This window comes from Saitoella complicata (assembly GCF_001661265.1).
Source record: "Saitoella complicata NRRL Y-17804 unplaced genomic scaffold SAICOscaffold_10, whole genome shotgun sequence".
Classification (NCBI taxonomy): Eukaryota; Fungi; Ascomycota; class Saitoellomycetes; order Saitoellales; family Saitoellaceae; genus Saitoella; species Saitoella complicata.
The window spans coordinates 304,901-324,437 of NW_017567001.1; the positions used below are offsets into that span (position 1 = coordinate 304,901).

The 19,537-nt window shown below is 52.3% G+C and overlaps 12 protein-coding genes across 12 annotated transcripts; 5 read left to right on the top strand and 7 right to left on the bottom strand.

Annotated features, from left to right (window-relative positions):
* Nucleotides 1-70: 70 nt before the first annotated feature.
* Nucleotides 71-4,141, bottom strand: SAICODRAFT_114863 (uncharacterized protein). Its single transcript, XM_019165338.1, has one exon. The coding sequence runs from the start codon at nt 4,045-4,047 to the stop codon at nt 145-147; it is 3,903 nt and encodes a 1,300-aa protein (XP_019024556.1). The 5' UTR covers nt 4,048-4,141; the 3' UTR covers nt 71-144.
* Nucleotides 4,142-4,166: 25 nt separating this feature from the next.
* SAICODRAFT_30136 (uncharacterized protein) lies at nt 4,167-4,735 on the top strand. The gene is made up of 3 exons (XM_019167599.1): nt 4,167-4,257; nt 4,311-4,342; nt 4,399-4,735. Exons 1-3 carry the CDS (start codon nt 4,208-4,210, stop codon nt 4,509-4,511), a joined length of 195 nt encoding a protein of 64 aa, XP_019024557.1. The 5' UTR covers nt 4,167-4,207; the 3' UTR covers nt 4,512-4,735.
* On the bottom strand, nt 4,726-6,031 carry SAICODRAFT_7159 (SET domain-containing protein; the record flags this gene model as incomplete). The annotated part of the gene is made up of 2 exons (XM_019170697.1): nt 4,726-5,768; nt 5,818-6,031. The coding sequence occupies 2 exons, from the start codon at nt 6,029-6,031 to the stop codon at nt 4,726-4,728; spliced, it is 1,257 nt and encodes a 418-aa protein (XP_019024558.1).
* Nucleotides 6,032-6,132: 101 nt separating this feature from the next.
* SAICODRAFT_30138 (uncharacterized protein) lies at nt 6,133-7,632 on the top strand. The gene has a single exon (XM_019167600.1). It carries the CDS (start codon nt 6,460-6,462, stop codon nt 7,528-7,530), a length of 1,071 nt encoding a protein of 356 aa, XP_019024559.1. The 5' UTR covers nt 6,133-6,459; the 3' UTR covers nt 7,531-7,632.
* On the bottom strand, nt 7,607-8,312 carry SAICODRAFT_18934 (acetyltransferase, GNAT family protein). Its single transcript, XM_019166034.1, has 2 exons — nt 7,801-8,312; nt 7,607-7,753 (listed from the first exon to the last, which is right to left on the bottom strand). The coding sequence occupies exons 1-2, from the start codon at nt 8,274-8,276 to the stop codon at nt 7,714-7,716; spliced, it is 516 nt and encodes a 171-aa protein (XP_019024560.1). The 5' UTR covers nt 8,277-8,312; the 3' UTR covers nt 7,607-7,713.
* A 93-nt stretch (nt 8,313-8,405) lies between these two features.
* On the top strand, nt 8,406-9,890 carry SAICODRAFT_79724 (uncharacterized protein). Its single transcript, XM_019171167.1, has 2 exons — nt 8,406-8,635; nt 8,692-9,890. Exons 1-2 carry the CDS (start codon nt 8,453-8,455, stop codon nt 9,766-9,768), a joined length of 1,260 nt encoding a protein of 419 aa, XP_019024561.1. The 5' UTR covers nt 8,406-8,452; the 3' UTR covers nt 9,769-9,890.
* Nucleotides 9,870-10,237, bottom strand: SAICODRAFT_18936 (uncharacterized protein). Its single transcript, XM_019166035.1, has 2 exons — nt 10,102-10,237; nt 9,870-10,050 (listed from the first exon to the last, which is right to left on the bottom strand). Exons 1-2 carry the CDS (start codon nt 10,225-10,227, stop codon nt 9,934-9,936), a joined length of 243 nt encoding a protein of 80 aa, XP_019024562.1. The 5' UTR covers nt 10,228-10,237; the 3' UTR covers nt 9,870-9,933.
* A 613-nt stretch (nt 10,238-10,850) lies between these two features.
* On the top strand, nt 10,851-12,173 carry SAICODRAFT_91954 (14-3-3 protein; the record flags this gene model as incomplete). Its single annotated transcript, XM_019171778.1, has 3 exons — nt 10,851-11,332; nt 11,403-12,001; nt 12,054-12,173. Exons 1-3 carry the CDS (start codon nt 11,272-11,274, stop codon nt 12,171-12,173), a joined length of 780 nt encoding a protein of 259 aa, XP_019024563.1. The 5' UTR covers nt 10,851-11,271.
* A 1,798-nt stretch (nt 12,174-13,971) lies between these two features.
* On the bottom strand, nt 13,972-15,977 carry SAICODRAFT_65483 (Aldedh-domain-containing protein). The gene is made up of 2 exons (XM_019170152.1): nt 15,708-15,977; nt 13,972-15,652 (listed from the first exon to the last, which is right to left on the bottom strand). Exons 1-2 carry the CDS (start codon nt 15,936-15,938, stop codon nt 14,060-14,062), a joined length of 1,824 nt encoding a protein of 607 aa, XP_019024564.1. The 5' UTR covers nt 15,939-15,977; the 3' UTR covers nt 13,972-14,059.
* An 84-nt stretch (nt 15,978-16,061) lies between these two features.
* SAICODRAFT_30142 (tRNA synthetase class I) lies at nt 16,062-18,055 on the top strand. Its single transcript, XM_019167601.1, has one exon. It carries the CDS (start codon nt 16,073-16,075, stop codon nt 17,879-17,881), a length of 1,809 nt encoding a protein of 602 aa, XP_019024565.1. The 5' UTR covers nt 16,062-16,072; the 3' UTR covers nt 17,882-18,055.
* On the bottom strand, nt 17,951-18,507 carry SAICODRAFT_7167 (uncharacterized protein; the record flags this gene model as incomplete). Its single annotated transcript, XM_019170702.1, has 2 exons — nt 17,951-18,108; nt 18,165-18,507. 2 exons carry the CDS (start codon nt 18,505-18,507, stop codon nt 17,951-17,953), a joined length of 501 nt encoding a protein of 166 aa, XP_019024566.1.
* A 361-nt stretch (nt 18,508-18,868) lies between these two features.
* SAICODRAFT_56452 (H+-ATPase G subunit) lies at nt 18,869-19,417 on the bottom strand (the record flags this gene model as incomplete). Its single annotated transcript, XM_019169449.1, has 4 exons — nt 18,869-19,039; nt 19,094-19,194; nt 19,254-19,296; nt 19,358-19,417. The coding sequence occupies 4 exons, from the start codon at nt 19,415-19,417 to the stop codon at nt 18,869-18,871; spliced, it is 375 nt and encodes a 124-aa protein (XP_019024567.1).
* Between the last annotated feature and the right edge of the window lie 120 nt (nt 19,418-19,537).

Genomic DNA, 19,537 nt, shown 5'->3' on the forward strand with positions numbered 1-19,537 from the left:
TGGAATAGGGATGAGTGTATGAAGAATAAGATTAGGAATGTTTTTGATAAGCGCATATCCCAGGTATTATAATACGGTCACAAAGTACTCCCCAAACGCCATCGACCCAGCAAAATTGTGCCAAAAAAACATTGTTACGCTCAATCACCTCCTGTTCGACATCTTCATGGTCTCTTCGGCAATCAGCTGCTGTTGCAAACGACTGCGCTGCCTGAATCTCTCGTACAGGACTCTCTCGCACCCTTCCCTCATCCTCATGATTCTCAAAATGATATCATCACTGCTCTGCAAATCCTTCACTTGCTTTTGCCTCTTTGCCTTGATTGTTCCCAAGTTGCGCGAATTCAACTTGCCACCAGTAGCTGACGTCGTCTCGTGTGCAGCTGCTTCCTGTCGGCGAGCCATTGCCGTCTGTACCGTGCGCTCCGCCTCCTGAACGAGCGTGTTCAGATCCTGGTCATAGAAGAATCGAATTGACACGACCTCCTGGTATTTGGACTGTGTCAGGACATCCATGGGCACGCCTTCTCCGCCATGGTGGAAGAAATCACGAAGGAAATTTAGCCAATTGTACACGACATCAACTTCTGCTTCGTTGAGTGGACGCATACTTGAGGGCTTTTCGGAAAGAGGGGGTACGAGAAGGTCCTCGATCGTCGTAAGCACCTCGTGCCAGACTTTCGACATGATGTTTCGGATGGCTGATTCCGTAAGATTTGCTGCTAAGACGGCGAAGTTTGCGTCTAGGTAATCGAAGAGCGGGTCAATCGCGCTCTCCATGTCTTGCTTCGTCAACCCAACCTTGGCTGGAGCAGGTTCAGGCTGAGGAGTGGCTTGTCGCAACCCGGCCCGACTGAAAAGATTTGACATTTGCAAGGAGACTTTGTCCACGTCGATGACCGGCCTCGAAAGGAGGCTTTTCAGGACCTGCCTGGATAAGCATTCCTGGATGTATGCGGTCATCTTGTCCACGACAATTCGCGTCATTGCATTCTCAGTTCCATGTAGACTGCGGAACACTTTGCCAAAATAGAAAAGAATGTCGTCTTTCTCACCTTCCATGCTGATCCTAAGCAACAGGCGTCCTTGGGTATCCAGATCGGCAACCTGCTCCCTAGGAACATAATCGCCAAACAACCGTGGATCCAATTTCAAGTAGCATGACCCGCAGATATCATGGTCACCCATAACATCCGCATCCCACACAGTTGCACGCAGCCATAACAGTCCTTTGACGTCGACATCGAAACTTTGATCCCAACGAGGGTTGAGTGATTTATAGATCGTGCGCGTCTTGGCAACGCGTCGCCCATGTTCATCACTCAGGACAACGTAAGGATCACTTAAGCCGTTCCGATCGCATGGTTTCAAATCTTCTCCAGAGATGATCTTGATGGTGAATGTAGCCTTCTCGTGCGAGGAGCGTGGCTTTTGCGGTTCCCGTTCTTCAATGATCATAGCCATCGTCTCGACGTCGAGGGCCTCCGCAATAGCCTCCATCTTCTTCTGAACATATTCAATATTGTTGATTTTGACGCAACTTTCCGGCGCAAAATTGAAGGGTTCGACCCTGGTTCTCCCACGAATAGCATTTCTCGCCATGGCCATCCAACGCTCGGTGTTGGGTTGAGCACTTGACGTGGCTTCTTGTTCTGCCGCAGGTTTGAGGGTCGTTTCGTATGTAAACAACTCCTCAGCACGCTTGCAATACTGTGCAATACCTAGCGAAAACGCTTTCGCCAGTCTGGTACGGAACTTTGCGTCCTGGTACTCATCTGGCCACTCCAGGTCCTTAAGAAACCCGACTGCCTGCCAGAACTGGTCAAACAGGTCCACAACGGAGGAGGAATGCCCTGGTTCATCCGGATTTTCCGATTGAAACTTGTCCATGCTTATGGCACGGTCAACCCATTCCGGTGTTTTCGCCTCAGTGACATTTAACCAAGCATGAACGTACGGTCTAAAGCTTTCCTCTACAACCGCTGCTATATCACTTTCTGGACAGAGATGTTGCATTGGACCAACAGCTGGTTGAACCTTCCCGAATAAAACCAGCATATCATCCAAGGGTACTTCTAATCCCTTAGTCCTGGCATCCAAATCAACCTCCAAGATAAGGTTGCGGAGATCCAAAGCAAAACTGAGAGCGGTTGTTTTAACGACGATTTCAAGCACGCTGATACACTCAAGGATCTTGTCATGTTTGTATCGTTTCACCACCCGGTCCATGTCGGCAGTTACGGCATCAACGTGATTAGATACCTTCATGACGGAGTCCTGCACTTCAAGCAATTTTTGGCGGTGACTATTGTACCTATCAATGGCTACTTGACGTACGCCATGTTCGAGGTGTTGGATATACTCCTTCATGGGTGCTCCAGTCTCCTTGAATACAGGGTCTTCCAAGATGTACTCGTTCAGGACATGAAGGACATATCCGTGCCCCGGCTTCGGAGCTTTGGTATCGAATGCATGCTGGATTTGATCGTATAGCATCCTCATCAGCGCCTCACTGAATCTGAGGAGTGCTTGCGAATACAACTGGTGGTCAGGGAAGCACCAGGACTCAAAATCACCATCATGCATTGTCAGCGCATGATGGAACGCCTCGTCGACGACTTCTAATCCCACCTCGCCGTCCACGAACTTCGTCTTGATCGCGTCCAAAAACGAAGCAACGCGGTAGGCCTGCAGCATCCTCCATCGCTGGCAACACTCGACCAGAAGCTCGGAATGAGCACGAGAAATCATGGGCGCGTCCGGATTTTCACCGCTAAGCTTGAGAGCCAAGTCACGACTGAGACACATTTCCATCAAATGTCGATAGAATCTCTTCGGATCCGGTGGGACTAGTGTTGCTCCACCTTCAAGATCCTGCATGCTAGCAATACTCTTGCTTGCCCCGTGTGTCCTCCGCACTCTGTCCATATCACCGCCATTGCTAATCATACTCAGCCTGTTAGGGTTGGTCGCTGCATCGCTCGCACTACGTCTTTGTCCGTTGCCGTTGCTCAGCAAAGTGCTGACCGCCTCGCCATTTGGATTCAACGTCAACTCTGGATTCCCTTCGATCATGTCTGATATCATCTGCGAGAGCTGTTTCAGCTCGATGGTCTTCCATTGTTGGTAAGCTTCTTCGGATTGGAAGTCGTCTTCTTGGAGCACTGCTGGCGAATTGGCGTTTATGTTATTGATCCGTGCTTTCATATCGTTGATGGCCGTCTGCTCGTTGACACTACCCTTGAGCGCATCGATCTCCTGTTGCGCCCTATACTCGGGTACGCTGAAGAGTTTGATAACAGTCTGTACCATGGGCATATCGCGAATATTGTAGCTGATTGTCAGAGGTGCGCCAGGCTGTACTCCAGGTTCATGTCCAACACGGCTGTTCGTCATAAGCTTCGTCTCGTAGTTTTCCAACCTCTGCATGAGATCAGGTGCTGAACTGGCCAAATGATTCGTCTTCATCGTATATCGGATCAATCTAACGAACAATACGACATGCTGATTAACCATCTCCTTGGCCTCGTGATCATCATTAAGACGTTTCTTCAACACAGCGGTAGCAGAGGAGATGAAGATCATGACAAGTTCTTCGATCTTCCTGTTCTCCTTGACCTGCTTGTAGAACCCTGGCTCTGTGTAATGTGCGTAAAACCCAGCAAATGTAGCCCGTACCAATGGATCTTGATACTGAGGATCCTTGCCCATCGATATCACTTCCAACTTGGTCTTCAATATCTTCACTAGATCCTTCGGAAACTTGTTCTTCCCCTCCTTCTCCTTCACTCCAGTCGACGTTCTGACCAACTCATTCATGCTGTCCAGCGCCGTAGCGGTCCGCGACGGCTTGTTCCGCTCAGCAACAGTGCTCGCATTCACAGCAGCAATCTTAACTCTCTCCGCACGAGTATTCGGGTGCAATAGATACGCCAGAAATGCGACACGTAGTGCGTACGTGTAACATGTCTGGTCCGTCACCACCACCGGCACCGGCCGCCGAGGAATGGCAACACTCGACCGATTTGACGATAGACGGCCGCTCATGGCGCCCTGTCAAGGTATCGAGGTCGCTGGTGTATAGAATATCGCAATTGCGAATTGAGGGGGTGGGTGTTGTTATGAGGTGTCTCAGGGCGCGTTTAAGGTTCTATTATTAGCGACCGGGACGACAACATTGACGTCAGCTATTGAAGACGAAGGAATCATGGCAGAGGATGGAAAGGCTCAAGTGGATCAACGAGAAGGACTTCTGAGGTCGGTGTCTTCGCCTTTTTCTCGCCGTTGCGGTGCTGACGGGTGAGCTTTAGGGAAGCAAAGTCGAAGCAAGACGCCCTCAACGGTACGAACAGATCGACAATACGGTGGTCCAATATCGCATACTAATGAGTGTTCAAGCTCTCCTCGATCGAATTGAGCAAGTCAAGGCCGAACACGACAAACTCCAAGTCACCAATCAGTCATTGAACGACTACATCGGCAATTTGATGGGTTCAGTGAAGTCCAAGTAAGCGGAACGGCTGTCAAGGACAAGCTCAGGGGAGATATGATGTTTGTGGTAGAGGTTGTCATTCAGTGTCAAACCGCAAAAGGAAGGGGCAAACTGACGAGCGGCGGAGAGCTCGCGGCCGCCGATGTTCGGCGGCACGCACAAACCCAGAAGGAGAAGAACCTGGTCCGATGAGCGCAAGATACCCGCGTAGATAATGTACTCCTGAAAGAATTTCATTCACTCATAACCTTAACCAACTCCTTAGCATGCTCCAGCGCCTCACCCTCCCCCATCCCCCTCCCCAAACTCCAAACCGCAAACTCCGCAACCCCCCTCACCATCCCCTCCCACCCTCCCGCATTCCACATCGTAATCGCCAAATCACTCGCATGTAGCCCAACCAATGCGTATGCCGGCGGGTATATCAGCAGGTAATACGCCAGGACGTAAAGACCGTATGATGCGGATTCGGACCAATTGGCGGAGGTGCGGAGGGAACTTGAGCGGGATGTGGCGAGGGAGAGGACGGAGATGTTGAGGAATATTGGTGGGATATTGAGGGTGGTGAAGACCTTCTGGCGTGCTTGTATGATGTTGTCTGGATCAGTACCCAAGACCAGGAGGATTTGTTCCGATATCGAGGATCGGAAGATGGCGTTCAGTGCCTCTTCCGCATTAACATCGATCTCATCCGCCGTCTTCCTCCCCTGTCTCGATGTCTCGAACCATCCACCTCCGGTACACGCTTCACAGGTACACTTGAACGCATACTGATCCTCCAGCGCTTTCCGCCTCCTCTTCAGCGGTACGATAGGGTCGCAGTAATTGATACACAACTCATCTCCCTCTTTCAACTCAACGAGTGTCTTTACCATCATCTGGGGTCCACGGAACGAAACGCCGCAGTTTGGGTAACAGGAATGGTTCAGGTGGCGGCTTGCCAGTGGGTAGACGCCGGAGCCGATGTCGAAGAGTCGGCCATCTGTGACGGTGAATGAATTCCGCAAGTTCTTTGCTTGGATGGTTATAAGGTCTGCTTCGGACCAGTGTGGCAGGATAGCATGGATGATCTTGGCGTTGTGCTCGAACTGTACTTGATGAATCGGGCTCAACATGTCCTGCGCGGCGATGAGCTCGTCAAAGGTTTCAGCCAGAGGTCCGCCTTGCTTCAATGCCAGCGCTAGCCGTAAAAGTAGTTTCAGATCTGACGGAAAATCTGGTCGCTGTTTCTTGCACCAGTGCTTGTGCATACCCTTCGTCCAAGACTCTGCCTGACCTTCTATCGTCCATTAGCTCAGTCCAACGACAATGGAAAGCTAACTCACATTCTGCGCTGCAATACCTCACTTGCTTACACCTCGAACACCTCAGCGACCCCTCCCCAAATAACAGACAATTCTCGCATACGGATTCCTCCGCGTTGACCACCGTGACCAACGGATGGAAAACAAATTCCGTCCCTGCTGGGATTTTCCTGGTCGCTACCGCTTTACTCCGTTTCCTCTCATCCGGGATCAGTTGATAAAGCGCCGAGACCATGTATTGTATAAGTTTTCCAAGTTTTGGGACATGGAATTTAAGGTGCGGCGCTCGCAGCGGCGATGCAGGTCGCACCCGGGCCCCGCGGCCGTGTGAGGACGCTCGGGGCCGCCCAAATGTGAAGATTATCACGAGCCTCTGTCGTACTTATAATTCAGATCTCTCGTCAAAAGGACCTTGATCATGTCCTTCAACGTGATGTCACCCGGAGATTTACGTGAGCTGCACGCTCGGACCTCCCCGAGCGCGTCGCGTAAGTACGTCGTCCCGTTCACCTATCTAACAGTCTCTACCAGCTGATACCGAATATCGAACCATGCCGCCAAAACGATCAAGTCAACAGGCTCGAGACGTATCAAAACGCCAACGCGTCGCCGCTCCTGAGCCTGGACAATGGACGTTACCGGCGCAATCCGGATCACAGCAGGATGAGCCCAGGCCCCACCCAATGCATGCTCTGCCACTGGATCCACCTCTACCGCCAGAACCACATGCGCACATTGCACAATGGGGAGTTTAAGGGAATCCGTCACAGCAGCCCGCTCGTCGAGGACGCGCTGCACAGGTGGCATCGACTGAGCAAAGATATTTCGCTCGCAGGGGTGGAGGGCGCTCAGAAGGTTTGGGATTACCTGGATGGGTTGTCGGAAAGGCAGGTAAAGTTATGCCTAGTAGACGCTCTGATGGATCACCCGGAACAGAGAAAGCTTGTCGATCTTTTCCATCTGGAGAACGCCAAGAAAGCCGCAGTCAAAGAACGCAAGGCCTTGATCAGGTTCAAGTCGTGCTCAAGTCGTCTTTACGAGATTGTAAAGTTGGTGCACCTCTGCCTCGGGGATAGAATTGATCTTCCTTCCGGCGTCGACCCAATTGAGCGCCTCAAGGAATGGGTGCACAAAGCTATCAAGAAACATATCCTGAGTAACCTGGATCGGGACAGTACCCTGAAGACCAAGATCAAAGCTATGATAGCTCTCACGGAAATAGCGACTCTAATCACGTGGCGACAATTCCCTGAACCCCACGCAACCCGGATCTACAGGAATATGGCCGATATTGTGGGACCAGCGTACATCCTGGTCCTCACCCTATTCAAAAATGAAAATGAGAAGGCTAGCCTCCGGTGCAATGAGAAGTTTGACACACTTTACGTAGAATTGCAGAGACCATATGCTCGGCACGGGTGTATAGCGGAGATGAGTGGTCCAAGCATGTCGTTATGGGGTCCTGTAAAACCCAATTTCGCAGACCTCGTGAAGAACGTGGAGTATCACCTGAACTTGGCGCGTTGCTTCGACAGGACGAAGAAACTCGCAAGAGAGTTGAAAGGTAATGAGAAATTGGATGAAGACAGCAGCGAAGTCAGCGAAGTCAGCGAAGGCAGCGAAGGCAATGAAGGCAATGAAGGCAATGAAGGTAATCAGGGCGATGATGAGCACGAGGAAGAGCTTCAGGAGCTTGTTCCATTGACGATATACCTGAGGACAGTCTGGCCGTAGGATGGAGATTAGTAACGCGTTTTCTCTCCGCGGATCTCAACGTGACGTACGATATAATTGCAAGATACTGCTGTGAGTCCGATTATGTATTAGGGGAATCCAGTGGGCGAGTCAGTTGAGATCAACTAGGTTGGCTCACAGGCATTACAAGTGGTATAATATACTCCTATTTCCTCTTTTCTTTTAGTTCTTCTGCACTGCATCCAGAGCCGAGTGGCTAAGCCTAGAATAATATTAGCGATGCTCACGATACAAACAGGAGGAACTCACTTGGTCAACGCCTCTCCAGCAACCCTCATCACCGACCACCCATCCTGCTTCTTTGCTCCAACGCCCTCATATACCCTAATCGCCTTCTCATTCCAATCCAAAACACTCCACTCCAACCTCGCACCCCCAATCCTCTTCGTCTCCCGTGCCAAATAAGCAATCAACGCCCGTCCAATGCCTTTACTCCTAAACTCCGGCTTCACATACAGATCCTCGAGGTAAATCCCAGGTACGCCCTTCCATGTTGAGTAGTTGTTGAAGTAGAGTGCCATTCCGGCCGGGGACGAATCGTATTCAGCCATGATGACATGAGCGTAGGCTTTCTCGCCGAAGAAACCGAGGGTGCGGGTAAGGGATTCGACGGTTGCTTCGACTTCGTGTTCGGCATCTTCGAAAATTGCGAGGTCTGTGATGTATCTCAGGATTTGAGGAACATCCTCGACGGTTGCTTTTCTTAGGACAAGAGGTGGTGCCATGATGGACCAACCGCACGCACCCAAACCTCATCTCATCTCTTCTCGGTGAGCTCGAGGGGTGGCCCAGCGCGGTGTGGCTAATGAGACGGTGGCTCAGCTAATCGATTCCAAAAATTCGAGAGAGTTGAGGTCCTCGATAACCTTATTTTTCCTTACATCTCTCAAATATCGCAGAAATGGAGATCGACAAAGTCCCCGTTCCCGAGCAGGATAACGCCCTTACTCCTTTGACGTTGAGCAAGTACCGTACCGCCGCTTCGTTCGCGAATACCGTTGCGAAGGCCGTTTTGTCGCGATGTGTCGTTGGAGCGAACGTCGCGGAGCTGTGTGCATTCGGTGATTCCATGATTCAGGAGCTCGTACGTCTCAATTTCCCTTCTTTCGTCGTGAATGATTGCTGACAGGTATGTGGCAGACCGGCAATGTCTACAAAAAGTCAACCTACGAGAAAGGTATCGCAGAACCCACTCAAATCAACGTAAACAACTGCGTAAAAGGCTACACACCCTACGATTCTTCCTCCGCCTATACCCTCCAACCCTCCGACCTCGTCAAGATCACCCTCGGTGTTCAGATCGACGGATACGCCGCCATCTCCACCCAACAAACCATCCTCGCACCTAACCCTCAAGAGCCCTCGACCGGTGCACATGCCAACGTGATCTGTGCTCAGCACTTTGCTGTGGAGGCCGTGATGAGACTCCTTGGCACCTGCGCACCACAAACACCCGTCACGCCATACAAGATCAGAACAGTGGTCGAGGACATCGCAAAACGCTTCCGCGTCCAAATCTGCGACGGCTCCCGCGTGCGCCGAAACCGTCGTTTCCTGGTCGGTCAATCCGGCAACGTCGACACCTCCGAAATGGGCCGAAAAGTCGTCTCTTGGCCCGCTGAGGAATTGGAGTTGGCCGACGAGGCGAAGAGTATCGATGATGAGAGCCAGGCGGCGTGGTTTGCGCAGGAGGGTGAGTGCTGGATGATTGATATCGCTTTCTCGAGTGCGGAGAAGGGAAAGAGTGTCGTACGGAGACATGCGGATTTGAAGGCGACGGTGTATACGAGGGATGTCTCTATGGTGTATAACTTGAAGTTGAAGGCTGCGAGGGATGTGTTTGCGTGTTTGCAGGCGACACAGTCTGTGTTCCCATTCACCTTCCGGGATTTGATGGCGACTACGGAGTTGGGTGAGGCGAGGACGAAGATGGGCGTTCAGGAGCTCGTTACTCACCAGCTCCTCGTCCCGCAGGAGGTTATGGTCGAGAAGTCCCAGAAGGTTGTGGTGAGCCGTGCGCAGACCACGGTTTTGGTGGTCAAGGAGGGTGAGGTATTGAGATTGACTGGTGGAAGCGGATGCACGACTCCGTGGGTCAAGAGTGAGTTTGACTTGGGCACGGGTATCGCGGCACGGGTGCTCAAGGAGACGAACGTCAAGATCAAGGAGGTCGGTGAGGCGAAAATCCACCAGGAATCCGGTGCGATGGAGGAGTAAACTCGCACCCACCGGAGAGCATATATCACGAAGACCATAGAGAATATCATGCATTATATTGATCGAGTCGAGGTATCATTATCGTAACAGTCCTCATGCTTGCTCTTTCTCTTCCATCCTTGTGGTAACAGCTTCCGGGTATGTATGCGCTTCGTTTCCATTCGTTTACTCCTTCTTGTGCAACTCATCGAGCTGCTTCTCGATGTCGGCAATGTGCTCCTTCTGCTTCGATAGCGACTCGCGGAGCTTCTTCAATTTCTCGGCCTCACGGTTGCGCATGTACTGTACGACTAGTCAGCTCGCTGTCTTCCGTCAACACTGGACCAGACGTACCATGTCCTCCTGAGCCTTCTCGCGCTTGTTCATGGCATCCGGAGCACCAGATCCTTGGTCAATGGCATAGGTACGGACGGATCCGAGGATGTTGCGGCGGGTGGTGTTGATGGTAGTACGGAGCATCTTGTTCAATTGGCTTGTGGAGTAGAAGTGGTAGTTGTATGCGCAGGTTATATATGCGCTGGCCGAGTCAGTTGCTGCCACTGATGCTGCGGCCGGAGCGGGTGACGTAACGGGGCAGACACGATGGGAACATGGAGCAGGTCGAGTATGACCGACGACAAGCGTGCTACTGTAATCAAATCGAGATGGACGGAAGGGTTCGTTTGCCCTGGAGTCCCGTCGTGGTGGCCGTAGAGCCTTGCTTTCGGGGTTCCCGGAGAAGCCCGAACCGCCGGCACCGCAGCCATATAGCAAACAAACATCATTTCCAATTCCTTTTACTGTCTCCTTTCCATCCAATCTCCCTTAATACAGCCAGCTTCCACTCCCTTCCATCTGCGCGCGCAGAGTCCTCTGTCACTAGCCCAGTCTAAATGCGTCCCTCCAGAGATTCCACAGGTTCGTCCCCGGCGTTGGCGTAAGCACTGCACTACCAAACCAACCCACAACACCCACACCCCCTTCTTCCCATCTACACACAACAACCAACAACGACTCTTTGAACAGGAGGTGAGTTATGAGTGCATGTGCGTTATGAGATTGTGATGAGCGTGTCGATGGCGTGAATTGTTGGCCGGGTAAATGCTACCGGGGAGGGCTGGAAGGGGAGGGGTTCGGTTGGGGTGAGGGGGCCTTGCCGAACAAATGAGCGACCTGCGAAAGAAACGACCGACGGAAACGAATGTGTGAAGGCGCGGTTTGATGCGCAAGAACTATATGAAAACTCCGGCGTTTCTTTGCGCTGTTTGAGTCTTATGACGAGATCTTGGCATTCGAGAGTGATACAACTTTGACAAATTATGCAACACCTCAAAGTCGCGTCGAAACCGATCAAACTCTCGCATACACCGATCAAACCGGCTCCTTGGAGGAGGGTGAATCACTGTCTGGCTGGCCCTCATCAGAATCTCATAACGTCATCTCTGATTGGTGAACGCGTGCTAACTCGCTTCTCTGTTCCAGTGAACATCTTCTAGACTACACATCTATACATTACACATCAAAATGTCCCGCGAAGACTCCGTTTACCTTGCCAAGCTCGCTGAGCAGGCTGAGCGCTACGAGGGTACGTTTCCATAAAGCCTAACAAAAGGCACACCAACAGGATGAGACCGAGTCTAACATTGTCCTTACAGAGATGGTCGAGAACATGAAGACCGTTGCTTCCGCCGACCAAGAGCTTACCGTCGAGGAGCGAAACCTTCTTTCCGTCGCCTACAAGAACGTCATCGGTGCCCGCCGTGCCTCGTGGCGCATCGTTTCCTCCATCGAGCAGAAGGAGGAGTCCAAGGGTAACGAGGCCCAGGTCACCCTCATCCGCGAGTACCGCCAAAAGATCGAGGCTGAGCTTGCCAAGATCTGCGAGGACATCCTCGAGGTCCTCGACGCACACCTCATCCCCTCCGCCGCCTCCGGCGAGTCCAAGGTCTTCTACCACAAGATGAAGGGTGACTACCATCGTTATTTGGCCGAGTTCGCCATCGGTGACAAGAGGAAGGAGTCTGCGGACAAGTCATTGGAGGCGTACAAGGCTGCTTCTGATGTTGCCGTTACTGAGTTGCCTCCTACCCACCCTATCCGTTTGGGCTTGGCGCTCAACTTCTCTGTTTTCTTCTACGAGATTTTGAACTCTCCCGACCGTGCATGCCACTTGGCAAAGCAGGCTTTCGATGACGCAATTGCTGAGCTCGACACCCTCTCTGAGGAGTCTTACAAGGACTCTACCCTTATCATGGTTTGTGCCCTTCAATACTTCTACGAATTTTCATATGCTAACATTCGTGTAGCAACTCTTGAGGGACAACCTTACCCTCTGGACCTCAGATCTCCAGAACGACGAGGCTTCGGGTGAGAAGGCCGAGGAGGCACCTGCTGCCATCGAGCCCAAGGCTGAGGAGCCCCAGTAAGCGTTACCGCGCTCTGTCAGGGGAAAGAAAGTTCTTCGTTGAAATATCAATGTCGTGTTCATAACAATCGGAGTTTCTTTTTTTTTTTGGGAGGGGGGGGGGGGGGTTGCAGCTAATGCCCGAGGAAAGAATCTCAAGAGGAAGAGGACGAACAGAAGGAGTAGCTTTTGGTTTTTTTTACAGTCTGTCTGATTCTGTCTTGTCTATTGCGGTTTAGCTATGTGGTTTTCTCTCCCGTCGTTGTCCATTGCACTTGGTCAGGTCATCGAGCCCTGTCGCCCCGTCGCGCCGTCGCCCTAGAAGAATCCCCGGCCCAATTGCGAGGTTGCCCCCCCCGGCACCGCACTAAACCCCTTCGAGCGTCTGAAAGGCGAAAAGTTAATTGCAGCCAAAAACTGAAAAAATGGGCGAAATGATTGACTGAGCTCGAGTTTCCTTGCGAAAGCCCACACCCAATCAACCTTTCCCAGGTCGTTGTTGTTGTTGAAGACTCAGCTGTATTGAAGATGTCGTTTGCCAGGCGTGCTTGCTACAAGTAAGTCACTTTCCGTCGTCCGTGACGACGTGTTGTTCTCGCCCATTGCAGTTGAACTAACAAGCGTGTGCAGGTGTGGAAACATCGGCCACTTTGCGGAGCAGTGCTCCCAGACTGAGCGTTTGTGCTACAAGTGAGTTTACAATCCCTACACGACTGCGATGGACCCGTTCTGACACCTCTCTACAGCTGCAAGCAACCCGGACACGAGTCCAACGCTTGCCCTGAGCCCCGCAGCACCCAGCAGAAGCAGTGCTACTCTTGCGGTGGTGTCGGTCACGTCCAGGCTGACTGTCCCTCCCTCCGCATCGCCGGTGCCGCTCCCGGAGCCAAGTGCTACTCCTGCGGTCAGATCGGCCACTTGGCCCGCTCCTGCCCCGCTGCCGGTGCCGCCGGTGTCGGTGCTCCCGGTGTCGTCGGAGCCGGTGCCCCCCGCGCCTTCGCTCCCCGCCCTGCTTTCCGCGCTGGTGGCCGTGCTCAGACTTGCTACAAGTGCGGTGGTCCTAACCACTTCGCTCGTGACTGCCAGGCTCAGGCTGTCAAGTGCTATGCTTGCGGCAAGTACGGACACATCTCCTCCGCTTGCTCCGCTCCCGGTGGTGGACCTTTGGGCGCTGTCGGTAAGGCTTGCTACAACTGCGGTGAGGTCGGACACGTGAGGGCTGCCTGCCAGGCTGCCGCTGCCGAGATCCAGCCTGAGGTTAACGGTGTTGCTGCTGCTGAGGCTTAAGTTGTTTTGGAGTGAGTCATTCGCTTGATCTTGCTCCCGGTGAAGGAGAGTGGTTTTCGTTGGCTTTGCGGATGTTTTTGAATCAAGTTCGTTCGGGGAGGTGGCAGGGAACTTGATGTTGATCTATTGTTGTATATCATCAATTCCACTGTGGACATTTCCTGGGTTCTGGGTTCTTTTAGTTAGCGATGCTTTCCTTTCTTCTCGGCGTTTACCAGGGGAATTGCAAATGGACAAAAGATTCGATTTTCTCATTTTCGTTCCCTACCCGTCATTCAGGTTCATTGATGTCTCGTACACCGTGGGAATCTCAAACTGGCCTCCGCCTGTACTGTGCATCCGTGTTGAAGTGAAGGTTATGAGTGCGTAGATTAACATTTTGCGTCTCCATTGATGATTCGCAACAGTTTGTAGCCGGGACCCCTCGTAAATATATCAAGCATGTTGGGGTTGAGGTTACCTTGGTGGTCTGGGACTTCGCTAGCTAATCCGCAGCAACACCACGCGTACGCGTATGTTGGGAGTACACCCTAGGCCATCAGTGGTGTTTTCAAATGCTAAGTGTATCTGCGATGAGTCCTGATGCAAAATGCTACTCTCTATATGTCCTCTGCAACCCTCCTAAACAGAGTTCTTGATAAGCTCTACCAACCCCCTCCCCTTCCTCCCCCACGTCTCCCCATACGCCATCCCAATCAACCCCCTAACAAACCCCCACGCCCGTCCACCATCCCTAATCGGATAATCCACAACCCCCGGGATCCTCGTCTCCGCCACCCCCGGCCACAAATCCCAACACACACTCTTCCCATTACAAAGTCCGCGAAGGCCTTCGGCGCCTGCGAAACGACCGTAGCCGGAGCCGCGTTGCCCGCCGAAGGGGAGTTGGATCATGTAGAATACTGCAAAGTCGTTTATGGCGACCATGCCTGTTCGCATTTCCCTTGATACCCTGTCCAAGTCGCGCTGGTTTGAGCCGAAGACCGCGCCGCCTAGGCCGAAGTCGGTTGAGTTTGCGATACGGATGGCATCATCAACCGAAGTCGCTGGCATTAGCACACAGACGGGGGCGAAAAGTTCTTCTTGGGCGATGCGCATGGTGGGGGTGACGTCCACAAGGAGGGTTGGTTGGAAGTAATGACCCTTAGAATACCTCGGATGTGTGTACCTCTTTCCTCCCGCCAGGAGCTTGGCGCCTTGTGCCACGGCCTCCCCAATCAACTCCTCCAAATACTCAAACCTGTTATCCGATACCATCGCGCCCATATCTACACCCTCACCCTGATCGATCGCGGAACCGAGCCTCATGGCCTTAACCCTAGGCTCCAAAATCTTGCACAACTTCTTGTAAGACTTGGGAAGTGCGATAATCCGCTCGATCCCAATACAGTTCTGCCCACTCGACTGAAACGTACCACGCATGAGCACACTCGCCAACGCCCCCAAATCCTTGACATCATCCAACACGACCGCCGCATCTTTTCCTCCAAGTTCAATCACCAACGGGGTAAGAGCTTGAGCTGCTGATTCGGCGACTTTGTGCGCGACGGGCCTGGAGCCGATGAATGTGATGTGTCGGATTTTGGGGTGAGAGGTGAGGTGTCCCGCGACGTCGGGGAGGCATGTGATGGATTGCACGAGTTCGGGGGAGTGGCCGCAGACGATGAGTGCTTTGCGGGCGATTTGGAGGAAGTATTGGGTTGACCAGGCGGTTAGCTCACTTCCCTTCACGACGATTGCATTTCCGGAAAAGAGGGCGGCGATGATGGGGGAGAGGGAGTTGTGGAGAGGGTAGTTCCAGGAAACGAGAGCGGCGACCACGCCGAGGGGTTCGTAACGTACCTCGGCTTTCTTGTAGATCATGAGCAGGTTCGTGGGTTTCTTCTCGGGTTTCAACGCATCCTCTCCATGTTTGAGGGTCCATCGGATCTTCTCAGTAGTCACGAGGATCTCGCCGAGGGCTGCGTCGACCATTGTCTTTCCGGTGTCGCGGCATGCGACACGGGCGATTTCGTCTTGGTTTTCGAGGAGGAAGCGTTGGAGGGTATTTAACACCTTCCGGCGTTCCGCGAAGCTCGTCTTGGCCCACGCGACTTGTGCTTTCTCAGCGCGGTCGATTGCTCCGTCGATGTCGGATGCTGATTGGGCTTTGATGGTACCGAGGTATTGAGCGGTAGCGGGACAGTAGCATTTGATCTCAGATGAAGATGATCCCTGTTCGTCAGAAGTATTAGCCATGTAGACGGTCTCCTAATGCAGCCTAACGAACCTTAATGGACGGTTTGTCGAGCACTGTCCCCTTCCATTTCGGCATAGACTCCAATGGTTCGTTCAGCGTGAATGGAACGGCCTTTTCGCTTGGGGAAAGGAGCCAGGCGAGGACTCGAGGGACGAGGATCAGCGCCGCGAGAGCAGCGAGAAACTTGGGCACAAGGAGCTCATCAAGGATAGACTCAACTGAGAGCACTCCGAAGCGTCCAAGGTCGAAGGGATTGACCATTTTGGAGGATCAACAGGTCGACGTCTTGTCGGTTCAACGCGACTGCACCGTACCGGTACGACGGTCCTGCACGTCCATGCGCCCCAGCTGGGGACTCAAAATCACGTACGATTTCCAGCAGCCAGATCCACAGGATGATCTCCAGATCACTCCGGGTCTCGTCGTTCATCCTCCCGAAAACGTCGAGGATCTTATCATGTCGCTCTTGCATCTCGGCACAATTCACAACCAAGAGTTCCTCGAGCACTACGACATTATCACACTCTCTCCCACCAATCCCAGCCGACAAACCCTTCTACCTCACCTCTCCAATCTTCTACGTCAATGCAGCTCCGCACATCGGCCACCTCTACACCCTCGTAATCTGCGACGTCCTCACCCGCTACCAAAAACTCAAAGGCCGCCCTGCGATCTTTTGTACCGGCACCGACGAACACGGAATGAAAGTCGCGCAAGCTGCGGACAAGGTGGGTATGGACCCAAAAGCGTTTTGCGATAAGGTTTCGGGGAATTTTAAGGAGTTGGCGAGGTTGGCGGGGATCGAGTATACGCATTTCGTGAGGACGACGGATGGGGATCATCGAGTTGCTGTACACCATCTGTGGAAGACATTACAAGACAACGGGTACATCTACAAGGGCCTCCACGAGGGGTGGTACTCCGTCAGCGACGAAACGTTCTACCCCGAATCATCCGTCGAAAAGCGCATCGTGGACGGCGCCGAACGCATGGTCTCTACAGAAACCGGGACAATTGTCGAATGGCACTCCGAGGAAAACTACCACTTCCGGCTCTCAGCAATGCGCGACCCGCTCCTCAAATTCTACAAGGAGAATCGAGGGTGGGTATACCCCTCAACCCGCTTCGCCGACATCATCACCGTCGTCGAAAACGGGTTAACCGATCTCTCTATCTCCCGTCCTCGATCACGGTTATCCTGGGGAATTCCTGTACCGGGGGATGAGGAGCACACGATCTACGTCTGGCTGGACGCGTTGACGAACTACCTCACCAAAGCCGGATACCCTTGGTCGTCACCTAACGCTTCGGAGTATGAGGGAGGGTGGCCAGCAGATATCCACGTCATCGGAAAAGACATCCTAAAATTCCACTGCATATACTGGCCCGCATTCCTCCTCGCCGCGTCCCTCCCCCTCCCACGACACATCCTAACCCACGGCCACTGGACCATGAACGGGTCCAAAATGTCGAAATCGCGCGGTAATGTGGTGGATCCCGTCAAGACGATCCAGGAGGAAGGAGGCGCGGGTGCGTTGAGGTGGTTTTTGTTGCGGAGTGGGGGGTTTGACGCCGATCGAGATTATACTGAGTTGGAGATGGGGAAGAGTTTGAGGGAGTTGAGAAATCAGATCGGAAATCTGAATCAGAGGATAAACTCGCCAAAGAAGTGGGATATCACTGAATCTATCGCGAACATGGGCGGTCCCAACGCGAAACCCATGCCGACTGAGAAGGACGATGTTGCGTTCGAGTTGAGGCAAGAGATGGATATGGTTATGGAGAAGGTCAAGGGGCATATGGACAACAACGAAGTCGACAACGCACTAAAAGCAATCATGAACCTCTGCTACGCCGCAAACGCCTACGTCCAAGTCACCGCGCCTTGGTCCATTGCAAAACAACTCAAGAAGAATGACGCTGCTGGAGAGAATGCAGAGACGTTAAAACGGCAATTCGACGATATCCTATACAACGCCGCGGAAGCACTTCGCATCACGGCGATATTGCTACAACCTTTCCTTCCCGACAAGGCAGAGATTTTGCTGGATATGTGGAGGGTGCCCGTGGGTGAGAGGGGATTGGGCGATGCGGTGTTTGGGAAGGGTGGGTATGGGCCTGAAAAGGGTGTTGTGCAGCCGGTGTTGTTTCCGTATAATGAGAGGGAACTTGAGGAGCGGAAGAGGGATAATGGAGGGAAGTAGATCGGTATCAATAATATTGAGGTCTTTGTCTCATGTTGTACCAGCCAACCACTAGATATACAAGCTCTCTCAGAAGACCAATTGCGTCTTTCCCCTAGATGTCTCCGCTGGCTGAGCCTGTGTCGTCTGCTTAACAGCGCTGTTGGTAGATTCAGAAGCCTTCCGTGATCTGATCTCCTCGGCCTTGCGCTGCCACTCCCGTTCTTCTTCTTCAATGTTTTTGAGGACTGTAGTTGCCCATGTTAGCTCAGCTCATCTTGCCCAAAGAGAATGTCAAACTCACTATCTGTCCATTCTTGTTCCACATGATGTACACCAGCTCCCAGCTCCTTTTTCACGTCAACCTCCTCGCCCTGCTTCAAACGTTCCAGTACATCTCTGAGAGCACTTATTCTTGCATTCCCCTTAGCCGTGAGGTCCTTGTGGAAGTTGCGGATAGTGATGAGGTGAATTGCCTGTGATCCAACAATGCCCCAGAGAATGATGAAAGGTGTTGACGGGTGCTGTTTTGTTCGCTTCCAGAAGGATGGCTTAACAAGTGCATTAGATGGTCTCTTTTCGCCAAACGAAAAGAAGGACCGCACGCCGTGTGATCGCGCAAACTGTATCCGTGATCGCGCAAACATGAGTTTGTTCGTCGAGAGTGTGTACGATCAATGCAACAGTGAGCCAACTGGATGGGATGAGGTAGACGAAGAAACAGTAATCAGCAGGGTCCTCTTCCGTTATACCTCGGTCGTTATTTTTTTGCGGTGTCGTATTGCGTATATTAAAGTACGACCAGCAATACTTTAGCTCGGTTCGAGGCCAGGGCAAGCGACACATACGATTCACGTCATGTATAAGGGACTCCCTCGAATCACCAACAATAAGCAGGGATTATGGTGGAGTAGATTAGCATTTCCGGATATCTCCCCTCAATCGAGGGCTAAACACGAACAAGACAAAACAACGTAAACTCTCTTCCATCCCTCTTGATGCCACACTCTATGCCTTCGTAGCATTCACATGCATCTCAGCCTTCGCAGAAGTAACCGCATCAATCAACATCTTCACCACATCTCCCTTCCCCTTCTCCGCTTGCTGCTTAATCTCAGCCAAATCTTGCTCTAGTTTCTTGTTTGCTTCCTCTTCGGCTTTGGTGTTGGAGCCGGTGTGCTGCGTTCCATTGCCATTAGAATCAGCTTGACCTCGGGGCAATGCGACACATACCTCAGACTCGTGTTCTTGGAACTCAGACTCCTTTCTGCGCTTGTATTCCTCGATTTCCTTATCGGCTTCGGAACGGGCGTCCTTCAATCGTTGTGTTCGGTCTGTTCTTGAATGGTCAGCCATTTATGCAATCATAGAGCAGGCTTCATCAAGAACATACATGTTCTGGCCTTCTGAACGATCTTCTGTGCTTCCTTCTCGGCCTGTATACCATCGTCAGCTTTCACGGTCTCTCTTACACCGAGAGGTTAGCAATGAGCGTACCTCCAACAAGCTCTGGATTCCAGCGGAGTTTTGTGCGGACTGAGGTGATAGAGTTAGCATACACCTCCAAGTCAGTAGCCTTCATGACCTGAACTCACCATGATTTCTGGTGTAGAGGACTTTTGTATGAATTGCTGATACGGTCTGTATCGATGTGCTGCAGGGGCCTGCCACCCAGCG

Coding starts and splice junctions, on each gene's coding strand:
- SAICODRAFT_79724 (XM_019171167.1), top strand. CDS start 8,453: ATGGAGATCGACAAAGTCCCCGTTCCCGAGCAGGATAACGCCCTTACT. Junction 8,636..8,691: donor ATTCCATGATTCAGGAGCTC/GTACGTCTCAAT, acceptor GGTATGTGGCAG/ACCGGCAATGTCTACAAAAA.
- SAICODRAFT_114863 (XM_019165338.1), bottom strand. CDS start 4,047: ATGAGCGGCCGTCTATCGTCAAATCGGTCGAGTGTTGCCATTCCTCGG.
- SAICODRAFT_30138 (XM_019167600.1), top strand. CDS start 6,460: ATGAGCCCAGGCCCCACCCAATGCATGCTCTGCCACTGGATCCACCTC.
- SAICODRAFT_30142 (XM_019167601.1), top strand. CDS start 16,073: ATGATCTCCAGATCACTCCGGGTCTCGTCGTTCATCCTCCCGAAAACG.
- SAICODRAFT_18934 (XM_019166034.1), bottom strand. CDS start 8,276: ATGGCACCACCTCTTGTCCTAAGAAAAGCAACCGTCGAGGATGTTCCT. Junction 7,754..7,800: donor GCTGGAGAGGCGTTGACCAA/GTGAGTTCCTCC, acceptor ATATTATTCTAG/GCTTAGCCACTCGGCTCTGG.
- SAICODRAFT_18936 (XM_019166035.1), bottom strand. CDS start 10,227: ATGCTCCGTACTACCATCAACACCACCCGCCGCAACATCCTCGGATCC. Junction 10,051..10,101: donor AGAAGGCTCAGGAGGACATG/GTACGTCTGGTC, acceptor CTAGTCGTACAG/TACATGCGCAACCGTGAGGC.
- SAICODRAFT_65483 (XM_019170152.1), bottom strand. CDS start 15,938: ATGGTCAATCCCTTCGACCTTGGACGCTTCGGAGTGCTCTCAGTTGAG. Junction 15,653..15,707: donor TCGACAAACCGTCCATTAAG/GTTCGTTAGGCT, acceptor TCTGACGAACAG/GGATCATCTTCATCTGAGAT.
- SAICODRAFT_30136 (XM_019167599.1), top strand. CDS start 4,208: ATGGCAGAGGATGGAAAGGCTCAAGTGGATCAACGAGAAGGACTTCTG. Junction 4,258..4,310: donor CAACGAGAAGGACTTCTGAG/GTCGGTGTCTTC, acceptor GGTGAGCTTTAG/GGAAGCAAAGTCGAAGCAAG. Junction 4,343..4,398: donor GAAGCAAGACGCCCTCAACG/GTACGAACAGAT, acceptor TGAGTGTTCAAG/CTCTCCTCGATCGAATTGAG.